Genomic DNA, 26,429 nt, shown 5'->3' with positions numbered 1-26,429 from the left:
AGACAAAGCAATTTCAAATATATTGTGTACGCACATATGTATACAGTACCTATCATTACATAAGGTTATTTTAAATTAAGTTCCCAGTTTGAAATGGCTTATCTACTGTACATATTAACAGTTTGGTTCCATTACAGATCCATTATACTTTAGAGGGATTTTTTTTTATACGCGTTTTGTTGCTATGGTAACTATGTTATGCATTTATTGTGATTAAGAATACAGACAGCAATAATTTTTACAATAGTTTTGTCTTTACGAGTTCGTATTGGCCTCATTCAGTGCCATTACGAATTCAATAGACAATATCTCAATGCATAGATAAGATTTCGAATGTTTGATGGATTGAGAAATGGGTTACTTGTTTAGCACAGAGCAGGGTCGTAATGTGCTTTTGGAGATGGCGAATTATGAGAAGACAGCTTCTGCTCTATCCCTATAAAATTGCGTTTTGAACTCGAAGGACAAAATATGCAGATTTGTGTCACTTTCGCTTTGCAAATATTAGCTCTGAATTGGGGGGTTATAGTTTATTAAGTGTATTTATAATTTTAGTTACTTTTTCTATACCGGTACTTAATTATATTTGAATTTCTACAGTGCTGCTTTCTCAACCAAACAAAGTATAATACATAAAAATTATCATGCTATTCATTTAGATGTTTTCCTCCATTGTTCCCCATGTAATGTATCTAGATCTTGTAGTTCTTTATACTTTTAATTCCATATTTCATCTCACTCCGTCCCTCCATAGTGTATAAAAATGTTAATTGAAATCAAAGAAATTTTATTAAATTAATATGATGTTTTAAGCTCTGTAAATGCTCTATTGAAATTTCTTAAAAACGGGTAACTTCGCTTCAACCTCTGTATTGTACAATTTTCTTTTTGCGTCCTTCTGATATTTTTATATACACATTGTAAAATGGTGTATATTTTTACCCGAAAGACAATAGTAAATTTAGATAGTAATTATTTCTTTGGTCTTTCAATAATACAAAGAACCTTCCCTCACTCCACACTTACAACCAATACATGATTTTATGAACTGACTACAGGGTGAGACAGCAAGCATGTTCATCCTACTGCCCAACGAACTGGACGGCCTGGCTAGCCTGGAATCCAGTCTGTCAGCCAGAGACATGACTAGCATCCTGCAAGACATGCAGGCGGAGGAGCTCAATGTTTCTTTGCCCCGATTCAAAGTGGAGAGCTCCCTGGATCTGCAAAGCACCCTTGAGAATGTAGGTACATCTCTAGCTAAAAGTAACACATACCAGCAGGAGCAGAAAAGAATATGTTAAATATTACATTACAAAAATAGGTAAATTCATCTAAACATGATACTGCTTCATATGTGAAATATACAGTGTGGTGACTTGGAACACGCATCATAGGTATTTCAATGCTAAAACTTTTATTTTGTTATATTAACTCCCATAATTATTACAGAAGAAAATGTCATTAAAGGTTTTTGTAGGGAAAAAAATTCTGCATCCAATCATACCGTTAAAACAATTTTTGGCTTGGGATGAAAAATCTAAAAAAATAATACACACCACAGAAACTGCACTAATTTTTAATGCATGCCAATCATACAGCGTATTCCGAACCTCACCGAACTGGTGGACAACAATGACGTCACGCTGCAGCGAAGTAGGAACAAAACTGCTGGAAGGTTCGATGGTTGTCATGGCGGCTGTACAAGTTGTTGTCTGTGCTATGCTAGCAAGATTTTGCGAAATTTTCGTACTGTCATCTCGTTCAAAGAAAATAGAGCATAATTTATTTCTTGAACCGGTAGTAATACAGTAACTGGTCCATTGACATGTTCGCTCATAAGTCATTAACATATTGTTTTTATGTTGTGCTCATTACAAAGAATACAGCAGAACCAAAGCAGAACACATCGCCATAACAGTGCACGATGTCAATCGTCTGCTATAATAATTCCTGCCCTATACAAGAACCAAACAGATTCACTGATTGTGGCTGATGGAGACTGCCACCACCTCTGCAAGCTGATAGAACCGGTGCGACACTGGTGGAACATCAGTGACGTCATCATTGAAATTCGGAACACCATGATGCCATCAGATTGCTCAGCGCTGAGATTTGGAATACGCTCATAGTTGACCATGGATTAGTAAAAACAATTGAATACAAAGATATTGTTGTTTATGGTCCATTTGTTAATCTTAGAAAATGTATTCATAGAAATTCTTCATGTCCATATTATGTAATAATTTAGAAGAATTAAAATATTTATCTTAATTTACCATGATATCAGTACTATTGGGAATGTATATACGTATCATATGCAGGAAATATGAAGTATAGGACGTCACTGTAGAATTCAATTTAGGCTTATCAGCTATTCTTCGCCACTCAGAGCTCTGGATGTCGATGTTCTTAAAAGAGAGCACGAATGCTCTGAGGGATGACGTCACAGAGCACCGATCCTGCCAATCATTGCTCTAAGCTAATAAGCTTCCCACCAACATTAGCTAATCACGCCCTAGGAGTCCAGACTAAATGTAAAATCAGTGATGCCTATTGAGTAGATTAGATTCAATGCTATGTCAGTCTCCAGATTATAAATTACTGGTATATCATGTTTGTCAATATTATACACATTTAACTGCTATAGGCAAAATAAAATATGTAATAATTAATGAGAGTGGATGTGTGATGATGAAAAGATTATTGTGATAGTGATTATGATGATCATAACGATAATGGTGTTATGATGGTGATATTGATGATAAATATTATTCTGTTGTTTAACGACGCTGTATCACTGCCAGGTTATCTTAAATGGTTTTTAAGGAACCCGCAGATTCATTGCTGCCCTCACATAAGCCTGCCATCGGTTCCTATCCTGTGCAAGATTAATCCAGTCTCTATCATCATATCCCACCTTCCTCAAATCCATTTTAATATTATCCTCCCATCTACGTCTCGGCCTCCCCAAAGTCTCTAGTGTCGGTGAAAATGGTGATAGCAAATGTAATTTTGGCGAGCTGAGACCCAGGATTCACCGTAACATTGCCTCACTTAGCCTTACAGTTGGGGAAAACCTCGGATAAAATCCAAAAAGGACCCTATTTCACATTAGTACAAATTACAACTGAATGTTATTGTAAAATATGGAGTTGTATCTTTCTGTTCCACAAAATTGTATATAACACCATACATTGTTGAAGGAAGGGTAGAAGGACGCCTTATATCGATGTAGATTCTGTTACTCTGATAGTGAAAAATTAGGGAAGAGAAAACGATTATGAACAAAAAAATACTCAAATCTAAATATGTCATTTTTTTAAAGTTCAAGGGAGGGGGGAGTTCAAACCCGGTAACCTCCCCCCCCCCTCGCGTACACTCCTATACTAGACCATATATTTAACATTAAATGATCTATGTTGAAATAACACTAACAAAATTCTTTGAAGATACTCTTGTATTAGTAATATTAGTTTCCTTTCACTGATAGAGATACAATTTATTGTACAGTACATATATGGACTAATACTGTACGTTTGTGGAACAGAACAATGGTAATTTCACTTGTAATTTGTTAAGGAGTACAAAATAGTATAATATTCTACACCATACTTCTGTAGAAAAAAATCCTCATAATTTGTACAAATTACAGGTGAATTTACTTGTAGGTAATGTATTACTGGCATACGACACTTTATCGGTATAGGGCTCTGGTAATCGGTCCATGCAGGATTCAAATCCGCTCCAAAAGCAGCCTCGAATCATGAGTCCAACCCGTTACCACAAGCTATGCCAGTGATGGTGATGACATCAAAATGTTACGAGTTTTGTACCAAAAATGCTAACAAATGCAATCAAAGGAATTTCTATTGTTATATAAAGCAACAGACTGCATGTGATTATCCATATACTGAACACAGAAAATTATGTTACATTGTTAACTACATGTTGGGATCAAATGTTTGTGTTGTTGTTGCAGCTCGGGATGAAGGACATGTTCAACATTGAGGCAGCTGACTTCTCAGGCATTACTGGCTCAAAAGATATCTATGTAAGCCATGTCTTACAGAAAGCCTTCATTGAGGTGACTGAACTGGGTACTGAGGCAGGAGCTTCTTCTGGTAAGTTGTACTAAGAACTTGTGTCCACACCTGTGGAGTAACGGTTAGTGCATCTGGCCGCGAAACCAGGTGGCCCAGGTTCGATTCCTGGTCAGGGCAAGTTACCTGGTTGAGGTTTTTTCCATGGTTTTCCCTCAACCCAATATGACCAAATGCTGGGTAATTTTCGGTGCTGAACCTCGGGCTCATTTCACCGGCATTATCACCTTCATCTCATTCAGACGCTAAATAACCTAAGATGTTGATAAAGCATCATAAAATAACCTACTAAAATAAAAAAACAAAAAACAAGCTTGTTTTGTTCCCTAGGTATCCAGTTATTCTGTCTGTTAATAAACATGTTTCGTTCTCTAAGAGTATCTTCACTTCATTTCATATTTAGAAATGTGTGTCCTGCGATGCTTCTAGAAAACAAAAACATCACTTCCATTTTTTTATTTTTTTTTTCTCTCCTTCGAGAATTCAGAGGGATGTAATGAAATATTGGTACTGCTATAATTTTGTAGAATTTTTGTCGTGTTTCTGTACTGATATTTATATCTTTTTATAACTAGTTTGATGTATGTTTTCGTGAATATCTCTATAAAGAGATTATTTGTTCTGTATGTTTCACTGTTCATTTTCAGCTGTGGTAGCTGAGGCTCGATCTTGGAGACCCCCACCACTGGAGTATGTGGCAGATCATCCTTTCGTGTTTCTTATTTGGGAGAAGAGACTCAACACAACTCTCTTCATGGGACGATTTTCAGGGCCCCAATAGCAGAAACAAAAAGCAAAGTACTAAGCAGAGCAGCTATATATTTGTATTGCAATATCTGGTTGGTCTTGATAGGTTAAAGTGGGACACCCACGTGTTCTATTTTTCCCAGGAGAGTCCGATTTTTACAATCAATGTTGACATAAATGTTATGACAAAGCAAGTTCATAAGATACTTGTGTTTAAAAAGTATTTATGTTTATTGGGAAATTTGCAGTTTCCTACTAGATTAGTTACCCATGTGCCATTGTGTAATACACAACATTACACTGTTAATTTGATACTTAGGAAGGCAATATTATAAAAATAAATAAATGCTACTTTCTTAATATACTGTCTTTGATTATGTACATCAATTTGCCAATGTATTACCAAGATTTCTGACATGTTGGGCTATTAAAACCAATTATGAAATTATAACGAAAACTGAATTAACTCACTGTTAGTCGATAAACTAGGATAAACTAGGAAGATAGCTAGTATAGCTAGCTGTTGTCTGGGATCCATAATGGTGGCAAGAGATTTTATAGCAGTTATTTGGTGTATTCCGATTTTCTGCAATGTAAAATTTTGCCATACTGAAAGAAGCCAGTATATATATATATATATATATATATATATATATATATACATACACGAAGCGCATCCAGAAAGTAAGTTTCCCGATTTTTTCTACTTGAAAGTAAATGTAATTAGCCGTGTCAATTGTGCATGCGTAACAGATCTATGACGTACCAATCATATGCCAGCCGGACAGGTCCCCCTGGTGCCAGTAGCGTGGCAGCAGTGGTCCGAAATGGAAGCTCTTATTCCTTCTCCCGCCGCCTGCGACGTTCGGTCGGTGATAAAAGTTCTTTAATGCACAAAGCATTGTGCCAACTGAAATTCATCGGCAGCTCTGTCAGGTCTATGGGCCGAACATCATGAGTAAGCAGATGGTGCGTCGCTGGTGTAGGCAGTTTTCCGAAGGTCGTCAAAGTGTTCATGATGAAGAGCGCAGTGGGCGACCGTCCCTCATCAATGATGATCGTGTTGAGCTGGTGTGGCAGTGCATCATAGAGAACCGTCGCTTCATAATTACGGAGCTGAGCAGCCATTTTCCGCAGATTTCGCGATCCTTGTTGCATGAGATTGTCACTAAGCACCTGTTGTTCAAAAAAGTGTGTGCCAGGTGGGTGCCGAAAAACCTGACACCCAAACACAAAATGCAACGTTTAGGAGCAGCACTGACATTTCTGCAACGGTATCACGATGACGGCGACAAGTTCCTCGACAGGATCGTCATGGGCGATAAGACTTGGATTGCGCACTTCACCCCGGAAACCAAGCAGCAGTCAATGCATTGGCGGCATAGTGGATCTCCGGTCAGGACGAAATTCAAACAGACGCTGTCGGTACGGAAAGTGATGTGCACGGTGTTCTGGGATAGGAAGGGCATTCTGCTCATTGACTTCCTTCCAAGAGGTGAAACAGTGAACACTGATCGTTACTGTGAAACACTGCGAAAATTGCGACGTGCCATTCAAAACAAGAGGCGTGGAATGCTTACTGCAGGTGTTGTGCTCCTCCATGACAATGCTCGTCCACATACGGCTCAGCGCACAGCAGCTGTTTTGACGGAATTTGGCTGGGAGTTGTTTGATCATCCACCCTACAGTCCTGATCTTGCTCCCAGCGATTTTCACGTTTTCTTACACCTCAAGAAATTCCTGTCCTCCGGTGAGCGTTTTGGCAACGACGAAGAGCTGAAGACGTCTGTCACATGCTGGTTCCATTCACAGGCGGCAGAGTTCTATGACAGAGGGATACAAAAGTTGATCCCACGATACGACAAGTGTCTCAATTCTGATGGTGGTTATGTTGAAAAATAGCTGAAACATTGCTGTACCTGTTGCCAATAAATGTTTTCCTGAAAGAGTGTGTTCTTTTTTTAAAAAATAGGGAAACTTACTTTCTGGATGCGCCTCGTATGTTTATATGAGGAGCATCATTTAAGTTTTTGCTTGAGGGAGGGCAGATTCTTTTAGGGAGGACCTTATTGTGCAGATTGCTTAATGGGCTCCATATTTCCTCTGAAATGAACTGAAGACAACGCGGGAAGAATGCTTCATGTTACAACTGTGGTAGAGAAATAATCCCATATTACGTGGACATGAAATATTCTCCCTATGGCAGCCAACTTTCAAAATGGCTTTTTATATGACTCGGATCATTTTTCCATTTTGTTCTTTATGCACATGATAGTGTTCACGCTAAGCCACTAGATGGCAGAATCAGCTCCTTTTACACTGAAAGCGAACACGAAATGTTTTCCTCACTTTGTCTTAAACTGCTTTCCGTAGCTACCGTAAACTGGTGTAATCTTGACCTTAAAGCAAGAGAATTTAAACCATATCAGATGCACTGAACATATTTTAAAGTTCATTATTTTTTCTCCAGTTCTTAAGTATTTTTATTATTTTAAATCACATGGTTTATTTTTTTTATGGTCAAGGTTATCACACTTTACAGTACATTTCCTTGTACCTCTTAAGTGACACCAATAAGAGATACTCATGAGACAACCAAGCCAAAAGATAATGGAGTAGGGTGATGAGTTCCTTTCCACTTCATTGCATATATTGCTAACTAGTAACATAATTCTTTAATCAGACTTAAGATGTTTGCAACAATTGTTCTATATTTTGAGTTGTGGAAATTTTCAAAACTATCGATAATTTGAGGATGGACTGGAGGGGAGAAAAATAACTCAACCATTTTTTCAGAACTGTTCCACAAAAGGAGTTATTTGAGAAAAGAACAGATGATCAGAAAAATCTATTTTGAAATAACAGTTATTTTCAATGGGCAGGCAAGAGATTTGTGAAATTAACTGATTCTAATGTACTTGTGGTTTCTTGCCAGAATGTTCTCTTTAGTAGTTTTGCCAGAACATACTTGACACACAACATATGAATGAATGAATGAATGAATGAATGAATGAATGAATGACAAACATCATTTTTTGTTTGTGAAGTTCATTTCAAAGGTAAGTGCGGAATATACCTTTTATGTCAATTTTACAAAACAATTTGTATAAATATTTCAAAGACCTAAATTGTTTGTCTGAAGTTTTATACCAGAGGTAAAGGGATATACAGAAGTATAGAGGTGATTAACGAATGGAATATGGAGCATCCCAATGCACTTCAGCTCGAATAGGATTTTTGTGCACCCATACTTACTTACTTACTTACAAATGGCTTTTAAGGAACCCGAAGGTTCATTGCCGCCCTCACATAAGCCCGCCATCGGTCCCTATCCTGTGCAAGATTAATCCAGTCTCTATCATCATACCCCACCTCCCTCAAATCCATTTTAATATTATCCTCCCATCTACGTCTCGGCCTCCCTAAAGGTCTTTTTCCCTCCGGTCTCCCAACTAACACTCTATATGCATTTCTGGATTCGCCCATACGTGCTACATGCCCTGCCCATCTCAAACGTCTGGATTTTAAGTTCCTAATTATGTCAGGTGAAGAATACAATGCGTGCAGTTCTGTGTTGTGTAACTTTCTCCATTCTCCTGTAACTTCATCCCGCTTAGCCCCAAATATTTTCCTAAGCACCTTATTCTCAAACACCCTTAACCTATGTTCCTCTCTCAGAGTGAGAGTCCAAGTTTCACAACCATACAGAACAACCAGTAATATAACTGTTTTATAAATTCTAACTTTCAGATTTTTGGACAGCAGACTGGATGATAAGAGCTTCTCAACCGAATAATAACACGCATTTCCCATATTTATTCTGCGTTTAATTTCCTCCCGAGTGTCATTTATATTTGTTACTGTTGCTCCAAGATATTTGAATTTTTCCACCTCTTCGAAGGATAAATCTCCAATTTTTATATTTCCATTTTGTGCACCCATAATGAAATGAATTGTCCTGTGTAGCTAAGGCACCTTCACCATCTGTCACACATGAGTTTTCTATTGTGGACAAAGCTAAGGTTGTGAGCACTTCCTCGAGATTTACTGCTTTTCCCTGTCATTCCAGCAATACAGTTTCCCTTTCCTTACCATTTCCGTCTTGAAAAATAGGGTACCACTCCTGTTTGCATGATCCTGAATAGATCATTCACCATGGTGGGTGCTCCTTGCGGTTTGTCCAAAGATTGGTAGGTGGTTATTGCATAAGAAGCACCATAGTTTTATCTGAAATTCGTCGTATAATTGGGGAGAACTTCGGAAAAAACCCAACAAGGTGATCAAACCAGGCGGAATTCGAGCCCACACTTCAGCTGATTATGGTTGTTGGTGGAATTAATGTTGGTAAAATGGTATTTTGACGAGAGAAGTTCGAAGATTCGCCATGAGATTACCTGAAATTCGCCGTAGAATTTGGAAAACTTAGGAAAAACCTAACCATATGATCAAACCAAGCTGGAATCGAATCCACAACTGAAAGCAACCACAGATCTCGAGTCCAACTAACAACTGTATAGTCTGAGCTATGCTGGTGACTTACTACATCTCTTACTCTTAACAGAATAGGTTCCTACATTCGTAGTTTTTTATTAGAGTCAAACTTGCGTAAATAAAGGAAGTTCTTATATCTCCTGGTCAGGAAACTAATGTTTTTACATGTGAAAGAGACTCACAAGAAGAAAACAGTGTTGGTTATAAAATACTTTTAAACTGAAGTTTCATTCTGAATGTAAAATGCAGACAGTGGCCGAATTAATCATACAGTACTTGAAATTCTTCCAAAAAATTCACTCTCACGAAATAAGTACATATAGCCTACTGTATTTTTACTTGATTATTTAACGACACTGTATGAACTACTCAGTTATTTAGCATCGACGGAATAAGTCATTGCGAGATGGTATTTGATGAAACTGAAGATTCGCCGTAGATTACCTGGCATTCGTCTCATAGTTGAAAAACCTCGGAAAAAACCGAAGCAGCTAATCAGCCGAAGTGGGAATTGAATTCACTCCCAAGGGCAACTCGGATCAGTAGGCAAACGCTCTACTGCCTAACCTAAGCTATGCCTTGATCGCTGGATAATATCCTTCACATTTAGAAGAAGATCCTACTAGAACAAATGCATAGTATACTTCCAAGATTGTCATAATATTAGAGAAATTAGGTGGTGCAAAGTTTTATGGGTATTTGCATCGTATCCTAGATGTAAAGACCTTCAGTCTTGGAGAATAGCTCTTGTCAATGGATCCAACAGTTGCCCTTTCCCTACAGTAGAATGGGGATACTTTCAATAGATGTGTGATTCAACAGCATGTTACACAAAACTGGAAATAGTTTTAAAAAAAGTCTACATGCCTAAAGTTTAGTCCATAGCTGTAGAATAATAAAATATATATATATATAAATTTTGTTTGTACATTTTTATTTTTTTTTAGAAATAAGGGGAAAACTTTAATGTTGCAAGTTGCCGTGCTTGTGGGGTAACTTGCAACAGTAATTAAATAATACTGCAATGTCAAATTAGCAGGTAAATAACGTCACTTGCAACACTTATTACCTTTTTTTATATTTATATATCAGTGGATAATGAAAAAACACAAAATTTCACATTATGAAGTATGGTAAGTTCATAGAATTTGCAGTGAAACTGTAACATTTTTGTTTCTTTTGCATCCTAATGCAAGACAAGAAATGGTTTTGCAAATTAAGGTAAGCCGGTAATTAATAACACTTCCATATTACAACATGCATTATTATGGTAAAATAATAGCTGTTTTTGTTACTTTTTAAATGCAAAGAAAGTGGGTGTGGCAGTGTTGCAAGTTACCCCATCAGGAGCAGTAATCCATAAAATTACAGAAAATGGTACTACATTATTCAACACAATTATAGGACAAATTTCTTTAAATTATATTTAAGACATAATTACCTGATAAATGCTCTCCAGGTGCACTCTTTTGTATACACAGCAGAAGTTTATCGTATTTTGATTTTCGCGACTTTATAAGAATAACTTTTAAGTTTACAATAATCTCATAAATATGAGAATTGCCGCCTAAAACAACATGTTTGAGATAGAGCACATACTGCTAAAGAAATGACAAATGAAAAAGTTATGGTTGAAAGCAACGAGTTAGAAGAGAGATTCTAACTTGTTGATTGAAAGTAATAAATATTGACAAACATAAGAAATTAAATATACCTTCACATTGTTGCAAGTATCCCCATTCTACTGTACCTTCCCTGATGACAGAGTCGACATGTAGCTCCGAAACATTGGATGTCTTCACATCTAGGACATGGTGCAAACACCTAAAAACGTCGCACCACTTTGATCGTCTCAAATTATACTGCATACAATTATTTTTAAATAATAAAGTTACGTTACCTGTAATATCGTCTTTCGCATCAATCCTTGATGTTAGGCGTCCCTAATGACAAAATTGGAAATTGGGTTGCATAGATATTATTTACACAGGCGTCCCAGTATCTCGCACTTACACAAAATTTGGAAGGTATCGGGATAATACAACGAGCGAGGAGGTATTAACGTATCGCCCTACATTTTGGAGATGTACATTACCATACGAAGATCGGTTTGGAGATGTAAATTCTCATAACAAACAAATGATGATCACATTCCGGGTGTACTTCTGTTATTTCAAGTAGCTTACTATAATAGTATGTCATTTCGTTATTTTATAGACTTTCCAGTATCTCACTCACACAAATAAAATTAGGAAGGTAGCAGGTCAACAGAAAATGCGAGGAGGTGTTAACATATCGTCTTAATTTTGGAGACTTATATTATCATACAAAGTGGTCAGTTTGGAGATGTAAATTCTCATAACAAACAAAAGATGAACACATGCCGTACATACTAGCTTGAAATCTTGGCGGGCCTAATGCCAAGGCTTTTTAACACTATGCCTTGGCCTAATGCAAAAAAAAAATTATTACTTCTTCAGACATTTCTAGCCGCGAAACCAGGTGGCCCGGGTTCGATTCCCAGTCGGGGCAAGTTACCTGGTTGAGGTTTTTCCGGGGTTTTCCCTCAACTCAATATGAGCAAATGTTGGGTAACTTCTGGTGTTGGACCAGACTCATTTCACCGGCATTATCACCTTCATCTCATTCAGACGCTAAATAACCTAAGATGTTGATAAAGCTTCGTAAAATAACCTACTAAAAAAAAAATTATGCATGTGTTTTGTTTCATGACGATGAAGACTTTTATTTTCATTTCGGCTAAACTAGCACCAAGAAAGTTCCCTTCGTATTCCACTAATACACTTTGTACATACGAATCCGTGACAGGTTAGGTTTGGTTAGTTTAGGCTTTTGTTGTCTTGCATATACGATCTGCTGCATCCCCCCCCCCCCAAAAAAAAACCTTATAAATTAAATGATTTTCACTCCCGAAACTACCTCAACTCTAGTTTAAAAAACCTGAGCTATCTATGTGTGTTCATCTTGGCCAAAAGTTTTTCACAGCTGATTTTTATGATCTCCCTTCTAATTATGACCTAATCCAATTTTATTTGTATAATAATTAATGTTCAATATAACATTCTCGAGAGTTACATAGTTTAAAAGTATGAGCTTATTCTAAAAATTTCTAATAGCTTGGTATCACATAAGTATATTTGTACCTTAATGTGGCAATGCAATAAATTATAAAGAAATAACCATCTTGAGCTTTTAGCTTTTCACAGGGACTATTATGGTTGAAATTAAACTTTTGGGTAATCCACAGTGTCCTGGAACTTGTGTTTTTTTTATGCTGCTAAATTGTGTGCAGCACATGGTTTTATATTTTGTTGTAATTGCAAGAGTTTTGGGATTGTGTTCAGGTCATGGTAGGTCTATCTAGAAAGAAAGGTTAGTGGACACAATTTCTCTTCTTTCAAAAGTAGCTGTTCAAATTTTATAATATTACCGGTACTGTAAGTTTCCTCCCCATACAAGCTGGTTATATGAGTTTTTAGGCTTTCATGATGACTATGATTGGAATTAGGCATTTGAGTATTCCACCATGTCCTAGAACTTGACATTTCCAATGTTTTGGAACTACATACAGGTTCCATTACCAGGGTAAGACCAGTGAGGTTGCCTACTCTGTTAGGCTTGTTACACCAGGCTAATCTAGACAACTGGGCCTGGAAATGTCAAGTTCCACGAGACATTGGATTACCCAAAAGCCTAATTCCAACAATAACCATCTTCTTTGAAATATGATATATTTTGCACTCTCATATCTTTCCTCACATTCCACGGACCACAAGTTCATATGGAAGTTTGACAGAAAATATGAGATAAACATGCACAATATGCAGAGAAGGCTGGTCCTGAGGGGCCATAGGAGTCATGTCGCATCAATATTTCATGTTTGTTAAAAATTGTTTTCTTCATTTTTTACCTGATCCTACCAACAGAAAACGTCCCAAGCCACCAATGAAAATGTGTATTAATCTTCTTAGGGCAGCTGGCAGGAACAAATGGTGACTCACATGAGAGCAGCAATGAATTTTCCATATTACTTAGTTGTGAAATGTTGTTGTAGTTAGGGAGTTCAATCCATCAGTCTTCAGGCAGTACATTAGTTATGCTACAGTCAGTTTCTAATGATTATCAAAAACAATATGGTTACAGAAAAAATGAGATTTTTTAATGATTATGTATTTCGTGAATATGAAACTCAACTATGATTCAATGAAACAACACAGTTACTGCATTTGCAAATGCAAATTTATTTCATACATTTTATCATGATTACACAGGGTCTCTAAAAAAATACGTCTGGAATGATAAATGTCTCTTAAATCTTTGGTGAGACTAATTTGTTCGCTTGTGGATTAGATAAAAGAATTAAATACTGTATATTAAAGAGAGAATGAGATCACTTAAAATGTAACTAATGCTTATATAGCACATATCCACAGTGGAGCTTAGACCAAGTCAGTACTAAATTCTTACGATCAATGTTCGTATCTGAACTGTCATAAAATAAAATATTTGCACTAATACAATATTAAAAGTCCGTCTAGATCTAAATAAAAAATAAAAATATATAATTAATCCAGCGATACCACAAAAAAATTTATAGAACTTAACTTCATTTAACTGTTTATTAAAATGTTTAAAAAATATGTGCATCAAATATGATTTTAAACATAGTATTTGGAATGTGTCATTCGTATTTTTAAAATGTTTAAGTATTATGTTTTACAACTTTATTTAATCAACGTATCTATTAACATTTTAATAAATTTAGCCATTGAAGTCTAGTCATTTGTTCTATAAAATTGTTACATGTATAATATTTTGTGATGATTTAATCAACTTTAATTTAAGCCTCCTGTTTCGCTCCTTCCTTTTTTCCTTATTCTTGCACGATACACCACACATTCACATGCAGGTCTATCCACAATGTCACTGCCTGACTCTTCTTGATAAACACTGACTTGGGTAGCAGCAATACTTATTTCGGGTGTAGTGCCCATGATTAATAGTGTATGATTATGGTGATTGTGATGGTGGGCAAATGCAGTGGTGGTAATGATGATGACGATAATGGTAGGGTAATGGTGATCAAGTTGGTGAATGGTTGCTGTAGTGTGATTATGATAGTGGTGGTGATTAAGACGACTGTTGTGAAAATGCAAAAAATCGATTAAATATCATGTCATCTAAGAGTACAGGCAAATTAATACCTAAACCCCACGTCTGAATCAACTCAACAATGCTAAATGATTTAGGCTAATTTTAAGAAGTTCAGATTATGTACCACCATACAATTAAACCAACACTCGAATATTTATTCAATTCGTTACACTTCCAATATTTCAATAAATACCTGCAGAATAAAGAAACTGCCATTTCAAAACAAGTTTGACAAAAAGAATACTGATGCAACAAGTTTAGTGTCTACAATATTGTAATGTCTGCTTGACATATGGATACATATATGTATGCATATGATTGTGTACAAGCACACACACACAAAATCAAACTATTTATTTGTATAGTTTTTCTACCTTAAATATTTACATACAAAACAAACATCGAGGAACTCATTGCTTTATTGTAGAGCTTGGGGTCAGAGGTGTACTGCAGAAAAAAATGCCCAGATTTTAAACAAATCATAAAATCATCCCGAATCTGGAGAAAAAATCCTCGTAATAGACTTCACTGTCGACAATCTTGAGAAATCATCCAAACAAATTTGTAACTGTGTGCCGTTTTTGAAAACAAAATTTTTCTTAGGGCTAGTAAATTTTTTAATATCAATTTCAAATAAGAAAATAAAACAAATTTAATCTGAGTAGCCTCGAAACAATGAACTGCGTTCAAATAAAAATGACAAAGTTGGAGGATTTCTTTACATGAGCGGTGTCGTGACATCTCCCACAAGTGGGGAGGCTCCATAATATGAGGGCCAGTAAGTCTATAGCATTTCTTAATTTAATTATTTCCTTTTCTTTCAATTTCTCACTCTTTCTTGCATTGTGCAACTGTTATTAGCCTACATGATGCAAGGAGGAGGTGACTTAAACGTGTGTACTTATTAATGAGTCACTTTGCCCCAAAAGACCATTGCAAGGGAGAGGCAGAATTTTGTAGTATGTCACTATTTACATTGCAAAATAAAATCAACAGCTGTTAATAGATTTTTCTTGTAAAGACTATATGAGTTTAAAATATGTGCATTCTTTTCTGTTAACTATAACTTTATTGTCTTAATCTACAGTTCCTACTTCAAAATATTTATCTTCGAAATGTAACCTCAATAAATATAAGCCACTGCTATGCCCCTTATAAATTCGTTCCAAGTAGAATTGTGACACTTCTTTAAATATATTTATTTACAAGCACCAAGACAGGATAAATAATAAATATTCGTATATAATAATATACAATGTGAATACCTGTTTCGAGAATGACACTGTTTACAATACTCTGAAATAAGTTATTTTTTATTATTCGTGTTATTATAGGAACTGTATTTACTGAATTTTCAACTAGTCTTTGGTGTTCTTATCACTTTAAAATCCATACATGTCAGTAACTGCATTATTTTCGTTTCTTGTAAAATATAATAACGTAACGTCAAGGCCTTAAGCACACAGCACAAAATTTCTATCACGTTTAAGAAAGAAAAATTGGCTAACATCAGAATGAAAAAATTTGTTTTCTTAGTTCTATCTACAATTACGATGATAATGGATTGTGGTCAGAAGTATGTATAAACCATTATTGTATCAAAATGTTACAATAAATTCGTACATATAAACAAATTCCTTTTTAGTGTTCTGTAATTGCTATTGTAATAAACAGAAAGCACACGATGATGATTATGATATTATAATAATAATAATAATAATAATAATAATAATAATAATAATAATAATAATCTTCTTCTTCTTCTTGAAAAGTATTAAGACCCTAAAACCTGTTCCGGTCTTACATAAAATTTTCATACCATCATTTTGGAGGTCTACCCATAGATCTTCGGACTCTTGATGTGTAGTTATAGACAACTTTGTGGATCATGTTTGAGTTCATTCTTGTCAGATGATGTTTCCAGTTTATTTGATACTGATGAATGTATCATTACTCCAGAACTGACTTGGTTTTAAGTTCTTGCAAAATAGCAATGTTCCTGTTTACATCCCCTTTAGTATATCCCGCTGCTCTGCACATGAATTCCATTTCATAAGCTGTTATTTAGTTCTCGAGTAGTAGTAGTAGCAGTTGTAATAGTAGTAGTAGTAATAGTAGTAGTAATAATAATAATAATAATAATAATAATAATGATAATAATAATAATAATGTTCTAATTAATCAATCTGAATTGCAAGAACTGACTAGGATTTAAAATAGGTTTGTTCCTGCAAGCAATTCAGAATATTATGTTACGAACTAATACCGAACATCTTTCAACACATGCCTTAGTTGAGTAGTCTATGTTCTCAGAATAGGTCAAGATTTACGTTGTTGGTATGTTTCTTGAACTGTTCTTTCATGGCCTTCGGAGTTTCTCCTCATATTAAAATTATAATTCGTGATAAAATATATCACTATCACCTTCAAAATCACTCATAATCGACTATTTTTTAATTTCAATCTGCCCAGTCTCGAAACATTTCAATCTCAATCTCAGATTAAGTCATATGCGCATGTGTCAGTAGTTCAGAATTCCAGTTCCCGCTCCTAAACGAGTACCAATTTCACTCATTCTAAACAAGTTTCAAAGCATGTTGGAACAGGAACCTGGGAGTTCGGAATCGGTTCAGAATCAGATGAAGTCTTGTTGGAATGCACATTGAGATACTGCACATGAATGGACAGTTAAGAATCGATTCTGAACCGTGCTGGAACAAACCTAATATCAGTCAAATTCTTAATATCAGTATATTGCTACTGTTAAATGACGAAACAAAGATATTATATAAAAAAAAACACGAACAATAATTATTTTATCCATTTTGAATCTTGTGTACACTACTTTTAACACTTGAATATAAGTAACTGATTAACTAGTAGAACTTACTAGTGTTTTTTTATTTTATTTTATTGGGTTATTTTACGACGCTGTATCAACATCTAGGTTATTTTGCGTCTGAATGATAATGCGGTGAAATGAGTCCGGGGTCCAGCACCGAAAGTTACCCAGCATTTGCTCGTCTTACTCGTGTTAATTATGTAAGTCTGTGTGGCTTACAGCTGTTTCAGTGTATCATCCCACCATTGAGAAACAGCTGTAAGCCGCACAGACTTACATAATTAACACGAGTAAGTTCCACTAGTTAATCAATTATTTTATATCAAATCGGAAAATCTGTGCATTATATTAATAATAGAATTTGAATATCGACAAAAATGATCAGGATCCTGGTATTATTAGTCCCTCCCACAACTGGTGTAGCAAAAACCAGATTGTAACAGATACAAAATTTGTTATGGAAGATATTCATTATTAAAAATATACACGGAATGAATACTTAAGCATATATAAAGTATATTGGGACCATGAGATCAGAACAAATAGGATTATTAAAACTACGACTAGGACATCATCTTAAGCAACAAAAGAGAGGATAAAGTGTTTATAAAATTTAAGTGATTGACTTCAAGCCACAATATCTGGTCAACACAAGGAACAAGATCCAGCAAATACGTGGAACTGAGTGATGAAACTGGAATAACTTGAAAAGTCTGAGAATGTACATAGGTAGCATAATAAATATTAACGAAAGGCACCAATCCAAATGCTGGATTTAAATAAAATACTTGATTCCAATTCTTCACATATCCACATCAACTGATATGTAACACTGTGAGAAACGGCTTAATGCAAGTATGATGATGATGATGATGATGATGATGATGATGATGATGATAATAATAATAATAATAATAAAAACCGGTACCGGTACCTACTATAATATACTGCCACTATGTTTTCAAATTTCTATAACTGCACTTTTTTAAAGATGATTTTAATTTCAATTAACAAAAAACATTATACGTCATTTACAATAAGTAATAAACGCTAATGTACTCGTAGCAAAGGGTAACACCTTTGTTTTTTTTTTATCACTTCATACCAAATTGTATATAACAGTTAAAGTTTTACATAAATATGTAATTAATCACTGTTCCATGACAGTTACACTGTAAATGCAAAATAGCTGATCACAATTTCACCATCTGCTCAGCATAATAATGTGGTAGTTGATTCCTTTCAGAAGTACGTCAGTCACTTTTTTTCGTCATCATTTCAGTCGCACACAATGCACACGCATTGTCTACCGGTCTTCATGTTCAGTCAACAGCATCAGTCTCCTCTACCAAAGTCACAAGAAATAATCAATCCCACTCTCACTTCTCCGATCTTCACTTGTCATCATACGTTTCCAGGATGTCAGCCAAGTGCTCGTTGTCTTGCGGCTTCTTGAGCTGCTTCTTGCACTGGTTCGGTTTCTTACGCTTGTGGAGTGTCGCCTTCTTGGGTCTATGATCTTCCATGGAGCGGATAAAGTAACAGATACTTATAAGAAGAGAAAATAGAGCACAACTCAGATTCAAAGTGATGAGAAATTAAATAAAACATCCCTCAACTAACAAAATAATCAACATAATTGAGTGTAACAATTCATTTCTGATGTTAGCCAGAAGATTCAGTATTTATAACTGCAATATGCCAATTTCTTGCCACTCTATGTACAAGACAGCAAAACTAGTTACATTGAAAATTAAAATTCTCAATAAAATTCTTAGACCTTGAGACTTCTTAGCATGAACTGTCTGATCCCAAGTCCTTCAATTTAATATTGATAAATTAATAAAAAAAACTTGCATATATTGTATATATCTCACATTTCATATAATTTTAGTTCAATGTATTTGTACTGAAATATATTACCTAAAATACACAAAATTATAGGAAATAAATACTTTCGTAATATCTGGAATGATCTGAAAAGTTAGAAAACAATAACTGCAACTGAATTTTTTTTTTATATTTTGTGCCTACATGTCACTGTCATGTCATCCAAGTTGCTCTTCAAGTTTATCTGGTTCATCTTAGTAAATGTTCGTTGCAATATTATCTCGGAGGTGTACAATTAAAAATCTTCACACAGCTAGGTGTACTCTAGTTTAAAACATTCAAACATCTGCTTGTTTCAGTTTAAAAAAACATGGACTATTTAAAATATTTTAATATTTCTCTTCTCGGAGAACAAACATAATGTAAAACATATAACTTCCTGATCAAATGCACTGTTTAGACCCTAAGGAAAAATGTTTAGTTATTACTCAAGTATGTCACAAGTTAGCACAAATTATCAACAGCAACACAATTTTATCGTATCCAAACATCTACATAATGTAATAAATTACACCTAAGTTCTAAACCATGAACAATATCATTCAGAAAGTGTAATAAATAACGATTTCCTGTGCATTAGTTTCCACAAGTAGAATAGATGAACGTGATTACCATAAAAAGGCATTGTGTCACGCATGTAACATATGTTGAATACATACAGCACAAAGAACAATTTCTCAGAATAAGTTCACATAAAGTCTATGTGTAAGTCAAGACCTACTCTTGTACTATTCGCCTTTTTTTTGGACCTCAGTTATTGTAAGGCAATATTTAGGTTGATAACTTTGCATACGTGTTTTATAATGAACTTCTGGTAAGTTCTTTACAAATACCATGGAGTTTAATAAAGTATTCTCCTAGCTGAGGCCTCTCTTTTTCTGTCAGCATTCATAGATATAGATATTATGCACTGATTGGAAGATCAAATGCATGCAATCAGCATGTAGTAGTATTGTGAAAATGAAGTACCGGTACAGTCTTTAATTTGTGAGGCATATATCAAACGACCTTTGTGGAGAAAGTGTCACTAACAATTCTATAGGAAGTTCCGACATTCTTCAATTCTTGGGAAGAAGAAGAGTAAAGAGAGAGAGAGAGAGTAAGAGAGTATCTGTCTCAACTCGGCAGAAATGCTGGATTAAAGGACAGCCCTCAAACGTTATTGCGCCATTTAGCATGTGTTGAAAAGTTAAGATGATTAAACCACGAAACTGTTTATAATATAATAACGGAAATTCTAAACATTTCATGTGAAGAATTCCACCAAGCTCGAGGAATATATTATGATTTTTTTAGTTGGTTATTTAATGACACTGTAACAACTACTGGGCTATTTAGCATTGATGGAATTTGTGATAGCAGGATAGCAGGCTGAGGATTTTCCATGTGATTACCTGACATTTGCCTTACACTTAGGGAATATCTCGGAAAAATCCAACTAGAAAATCAGCCCAACAGATACCGAACTTACACCCAAGAGCAGCTCCAAATCAGCATGCAATGCACATATTGCCTGAGTTACACCGATGACTAACATATTCTAAAGATGTGAGTCATGTATACAAGTACAATGTCATTTTGAGCGTCTACAGTAAATAACACCAGATATATATTTTTATTGTTCTCAATTGTGAAATCAGCTTACAATTTATTTGCAGAGGGCTCATCACTAAAGGAGAAAGCAGCCATAAGCTATATGAGAAATAATAACCATGGTGTTTGTAAAAAAACTTTCCAGTATAATCATGCAAAAACTGACACACTTTGTAATAGAAGAATTAAGGGCGCCCGCAAGATCCAATCTCAGTGGTAGCAAGATTGTTAGAAAATTAGAGGAAATGGATTGACAAGGAGAGAGAAAATTGAACATGAAAAATAGCCAGTTCTGAAATCTAAATTACCTTGCGCACATATTCATAGTTACAGCAATAGGGTTTGTTAAATTGTTTACCGAGAATTTGAGAAAACATGTATCGAGCACGTAGAAAAAAAATGAAAAAACAGCGTAAAAATAAAAATCTCAGTAGTAGCAATTGCTACCACTGGCTAACCCCCCTGTGGGCGCCCTTGAGAAGAATGGTAAGGGTATTTCTTGAGAATTTGTTAAAAACTGTATGTAACTGCTTTACAGTGCATGGATTAAACTGCTGATTCCAAAAATGACATTCGATTTTTTAAATATAGGATTGCCAGATCTCTGGGAGGCATCTACACTATGGGCTCTTAACTTTTTTTCTGGGTATCTAAATTGTTTCATCTGTAAGATTTAAGTCTATAGCAGGGCTGTCCAACTGATGACCACATAGAGATATTTATGTCGCTTATACAGACTTAACTTGATTATTAGTTGCAGAACTTAGAAGTAAGTACTATAGCGAATTATAAACTGAAAGAAAGTCTAATATAAAGAAAAAAATTTAGGTCTGTGACCTCATACCGTGCCGATCATAATAATTCATTCATATTACAATTCTTAATGTTTACTCCAAACATGTCATTATTTTCTTGACAGGAAGTGAACACTAACCCTTTTATTATTCTTTTACATATTAATATTCTAAGAAAATACATTTTTGTGGAGATTCTACTAATCTCTTTTTATTAAGAGTCTTATCACACCATTTTAACTTCCTAATAACAATAATATATGTTGTTAATTTGTTTACTGACATCTCTATTTGTATAGTTAAATTGAAATTCGCTATTCTATTAACGTCACTTCATCAATGTGCACAATTGAATTGTATTTGGAATGAGGAACAGGCTCTTGGCTGAAAAATGGTTATCCCAGTTCTGTTCGTTGTATATGTTTTCAAGATATTCAAGCCAGTCTGTGTCGGGTGTATTTGGAGAGAGACAGGTATTTAAGCATATGCTTCCCAGTCCCTTACAAAAAAAGTCGTTAAAAGATTTCCATCTACAAAAAGTTAATTGATATTAAAGATTTGTGGAGGAAACAATTGATTTTCTTTCTAGGGAAGTACAGGTCTTCCTTAAAAGAGACAAAAAGTCACCACCTCCTCCCTACACTAATATAACTTACAATATTACTTCATTTATTTGTCTTAGTACCAATGTATTTCGTGCTGTTATTCCAATTCTGTACAGAGTACAAGTTTTCAGAACCTTGTTAGGTCTTCCTTTTAAACAGGAACTTTTTCAGTAACACAGGGCCTGCAAAAGACAGAAACAACTGATATATTTTTCCCAGAGTCCTTCATGACATGGGAGTTCCAATTTCAAAGAAAATTATGCTACGGATTTTCATCTCAATTAAATATCACTACACTTGAGTAGATTTGAACCCTCGATCCTTAAGATCTAACCATCTCGACCATCACTGATGATATTTAACATTAGCTCATTATGTGTCCATATGTCTTCTATACTTCTATCAATTTTCTTTGGAATGTTAAAATGACAGTACGGCCATCAGTATATTTGTGTTTTTTTGTGCATCAATGTGTCTGTACGACTGTCCATTACCAAAGTTTTTGTTGTAATCATAACTGCAGTTTTCAGTTCGAGTTGGACAGTCCTAATTTAGAGCACCCCTTGTTAATGACTCTGTAAAGTGAATATAAATTTAATGAAAAATTGCAATATATACTCGAGCTTAATTGTGTTTACTAAGCAAGCTTGTGCACAATAGTTGCATTTCTGTGCGTAAAGCACAGCAATCTGATTTATAAAACATTCCAGTGAATACTGAGCAATAACGAATCACAGCCATATGTTTGTTTCTTTATTAGTGATTTTTAAATCACGTCATGAAGTGAAGTTACTCTATGATCAGTAGTACACGTTGGTTCATACAAATTATTACAGTTTCATTGGATACCTCCTGGTTTATAATTTTTGTATCTGGCAACCCTGCCTAAATATAATAATGTACAGCAATGAAAACAGTACTACGACATCTCATATCAAATAGTAATCAACTAAAAGTAATAACCAACATTATACATTTCTGAACAAGTTATACTGAAATGTGATTTGGTTTTTCTGGTCTGTGTTCCTCCTTAACAATACTAATCTCAAATTATACCGTGAAGTTATATCACTAGAGTCTGGACATGTATGCAAGAACATGTTGAAATACTGTATATGACCAAATATGTGCAAAAAAATTGCTAAAATATGAGGTATAAAAATGCAATTACAATTAATATAATTACCTATAATAGGATACACATAATGCCATTTACCTTATTCTCTGCTGCTGCACTCCGTAGTGAAGGTCATTTTGAGATTTTCCTTGATGAAATGGTGTCATTTCTAAGAACAAACTACCAGTAATAAACACCCTGGCCAAGTTCTGAGTATTAATTTCATAATTTTATATTGTAGCTTAAATACTTCGTTTATCAGTATCTACAAAATAATATAATTCACTTTTTTTTTAAGTCTTTTGGGTGTATAATAGATTAAATCCATATTCCATGTTGCTAATACTATGTTCTTTAACAATGTGTTAATGAACTGACAATGGCTTGAATACAAGTTAAATTTAGTGACATATTATAGAAATACACACAGGTAGTTATCAAATTTACGTAAACATTGTAACTGCTAAAATGATTACCGTACAATTTTTCTTCCAGTGGCACTTATTATAATATAACAAAGGCGTTTTCTTAATAAATCTGAGTTTTAAACAAACAAATATCAGTAAGTAGCGTGCATCTTTAATTAAAAACAGAAAAATATGCGTGTAAAATACTGTCCCATCAAAAACGCAGAATTAAATTCCCGTAAAATCGTTCATCAAAACATAATTTTCAGAGAATATTACTTGTAGAATGTTATATGCAACATGCATTTTGCATACAAATCCGGGTTCTACGTATATATAGCACTATTCCATTTTACTCATAACTTACGAACGCAGCAAGAAATCGTTCACTCTGAGACACTGTAGTGTGCTCACCTTGCAGTAGCAATGTGATCTGTTTCCTTGTTACAGAATACTTTACCATTTTCGTTCTTAGATAGACTGATGTGCTTATCTATTAAATATTAAGTATATAAAAGGTATGTGTGATATCTAGAATTAAACAAACATTTAACCTTTTCATTACAAACTGTCGTGTTGTTATCACTGGTTCAGGGACTGTGCCCAAGTAGCTAATACCTATGAAAGCTTTTATCCGTATGTCATAAGCATTTCTTACTCTTAATCAAGCATCTCTTGTCAACCACTTCCTTTGCAATATTTCTAACATATTATCGTTATTCATATAATAATTAACTTTTTGTAATACATTGTCTGTTCTTTTAAATTTTGTAATAAATTAAAATTTTAATTAGTGTTTTATGTTATTTTTACTCTATCAAAAATAAGTTGAGTATGCAGGGCTGGCTTTACCACTAGGCCCAATACACCATTGCATACAATGGCTAATTTATATGGAGAGACGAAGTTTTGGTGTGAAAGTAACTTAAGCCTGGTTTAGAACAACCAGATATTTACTCAGTGTATCACATGTAAATATAAAATGTCAAAATCTAGGAAGTAAAAACAAAATCTGAAACTTAAAAGATATGTAAGTTACTACATATACCAAGACTCTCTATACGTGGCAGATAAGAATAACTTTTTTTCTTATAATTTTCTTTGTCAATAACCATCATTCAAACAGTTTTCCGCAACCATTTACCTCCTCCTGCACTGTTGTCATAAAATCATTTTTATCCAACAGTTACATGGATAGAAACTTGCTGAAGCAGAAACTAGCCACACAGCCTACATGAACATGGCAACATTTGACCAGATGGATCATGAAACGTGATACATGAGCTGTTGACCATTGCAGTACAGCAAGCAGAACAGAGAGAATAGCTCTGACTGATGAAGAAGGTCGACATAGCAAGAGTAACCCTTCGTCCAATTGCCACTTCTGTCTAGTCATGCTTTAACTAAGACCAACTGTTTTCTAATTACAGACAAAATACAGAATTTTTCGTATCCATGAAGTTTTGTTCTAATACAAAATAATCTTCATTCATCAAGCTTAACAAGCCTCTTGCTTACTCAAGCATGAATGTTCAGTGAGAGAATGAGCTAACCAAGGAGCATCAACTTTGTTAGAATACTCGTGTCATTCTCATGATTAAAATACAAAGGTCTATCTATAACTTACATTATTTGTGAGATAAGAGAGAAGCTACAAATGTAATACAGAACCTTTTCCTTCCAAAAGGCATATTCTACGTAGGTTAGCTCACTCTTTTACTAAGTTGCTAAATTAACATAACTCACGATTGATCTGATCCAGGAAGAGCTGATATCACAATGAGATTTCATTTTAATGAAATTCTTGCTTTCATCTGAACAGCACTAATGCTAAAGACAGTCCTGCCAACATGAGCAATTTCCACTTCTGTGCTTGGCAGTGAAACTGAAATAACCAGTACTGGTTACATAAAGGTTTATTTAGAATATATATAGTTTGAACGGTTAATATTTTTTAAGTATTGAAAGGATGCTAATTGTGCCCTGTGTAAAATAATATAAAGAGAATGTTGGCAAGCATTACTTATGTAACATACGTATAGATTCTTCCAAATCTTCAACTTGCTAGCCTGTAACAGGCTGAAGTGTGAAAGAACCCATGCCTTCGATCAAGTATAACGACCAAAGATCTAGTTACCCAACTGGACAACTAGGAAGACTAGTATCAAAGAGATTTCACACTTGTTGCATTTTGTTAGGGGTGCTCATCATCTAATTTTCATACAAGTAGAGATGGCATTTCTATAAGTAGAAGGTAGGAAAGTTTGACTAGAATTCATTATCATTACAGCTCTATTTTATGGCTATCACTTTCATGAATTCAATTAAGTAACTATAGTGTATTTTAATTATCTAGCTATAGCGAATTTTGTCCATTTTCAGATGGTACTTGCTTTCGGTGATATCTGTAAAGTGTCTGCAGAGGAACGTGCAGGAGCTCCACCAGCTGGGGGAAGTTTGGTTCTGCAATTAGAAACGTGTGTTAAAATATGCCTTACTAATGAACAGACAACTTCCTGCTAGACTCTGGCATACCAATGATTCATGTATTACTGCAACATTCCGTTGTTGAATACAGTTTTTGTGAGAACTCAATCATAAAAGATTACCTTCGAATATGAAGTGTGTTCACTAAGTTTCGTGGGAATTTCGGAATAGTATGGTT

General features: G+C 34.8%; 3 protein-coding genes across 4 annotated transcripts in view; 1 reads left to right on the top strand and 2 right to left on the bottom strand.

The window, feature by feature from the left end:
- Positions 1–5,210, top strand: part of LOC138714971 (leukocyte elastase inhibitor-like) — a 32,885-nt gene extending 27,675 nt beyond the window's left edge. The window contains exons 4-6 of the mRNA XM_069847294.1: positions 1,059–1,244; positions 3,983–4,124; positions 4,751–5,210. Coding sequence (XP_069703395.1) covers positions 1,059–1,244; positions 3,983–4,124; positions 4,751–4,884 — 462 coding nt within the window. The 3' untranslated portion in view covers positions 4,885–5,210. The remainder of the gene's footprint in view (positions 1–1,058; positions 1,245–3,982; positions 4,125–4,750) is intronic.
- LOC138714972 (cuticle protein 1-like) overlaps positions 1–11,431 on the bottom strand; it is a 62,737-nt gene extending 51,306 nt beyond the window's left edge. The window contains exon 1 of one of the 2 annotated variants that reach the window (XM_069847299.1): positions 11,242–11,431. In XM_069847299.1, coding sequence (XP_069703400.1) covers positions 11,242–11,262 — 21 coding nt within the window. In that variant the 5' untranslated portion in view covers positions 11,263–11,431. Of the gene's footprint in view, positions 1–11,091; positions 11,219–11,241 lie in introns of those variants that run through there. The other variant, XM_069847298.1, reaches the window with a different exon arrangement.
- A 2,148-nt stretch (positions 11,432–13,579) lies between these two features.
- Positions 13,580–26,429, bottom strand: part of LOC138714977 (uncharacterized) — a 63,784-nt gene continuing 50,934 nt past the window's right edge. Inside the window, exon 9 of the mRNA XM_069847315.1 lies at positions 13,580–26,227. Within this exon, the coding sequence (XP_069703416.1) occupies positions 26,121–26,227 (107 nt within the window). The 3' untranslated portion in view covers positions 13,580–26,120. The remainder of the gene's footprint in view (positions 26,228–26,429) is intronic.

Source organism: Periplaneta americana, chromosome 15 (assembly GCF_040183065.1).
Source record: "Periplaneta americana isolate PAMFEO1 chromosome 15, P.americana_PAMFEO1_priV1, whole genome shotgun sequence".
Taxonomy (NCBI): Eukaryota; Metazoa; Arthropoda; class Insecta; order Blattodea; family Blattidae; genus Periplaneta; species Periplaneta americana.
This window is presented reverse-complemented; position numbering and strand designations above follow the sequence as displayed.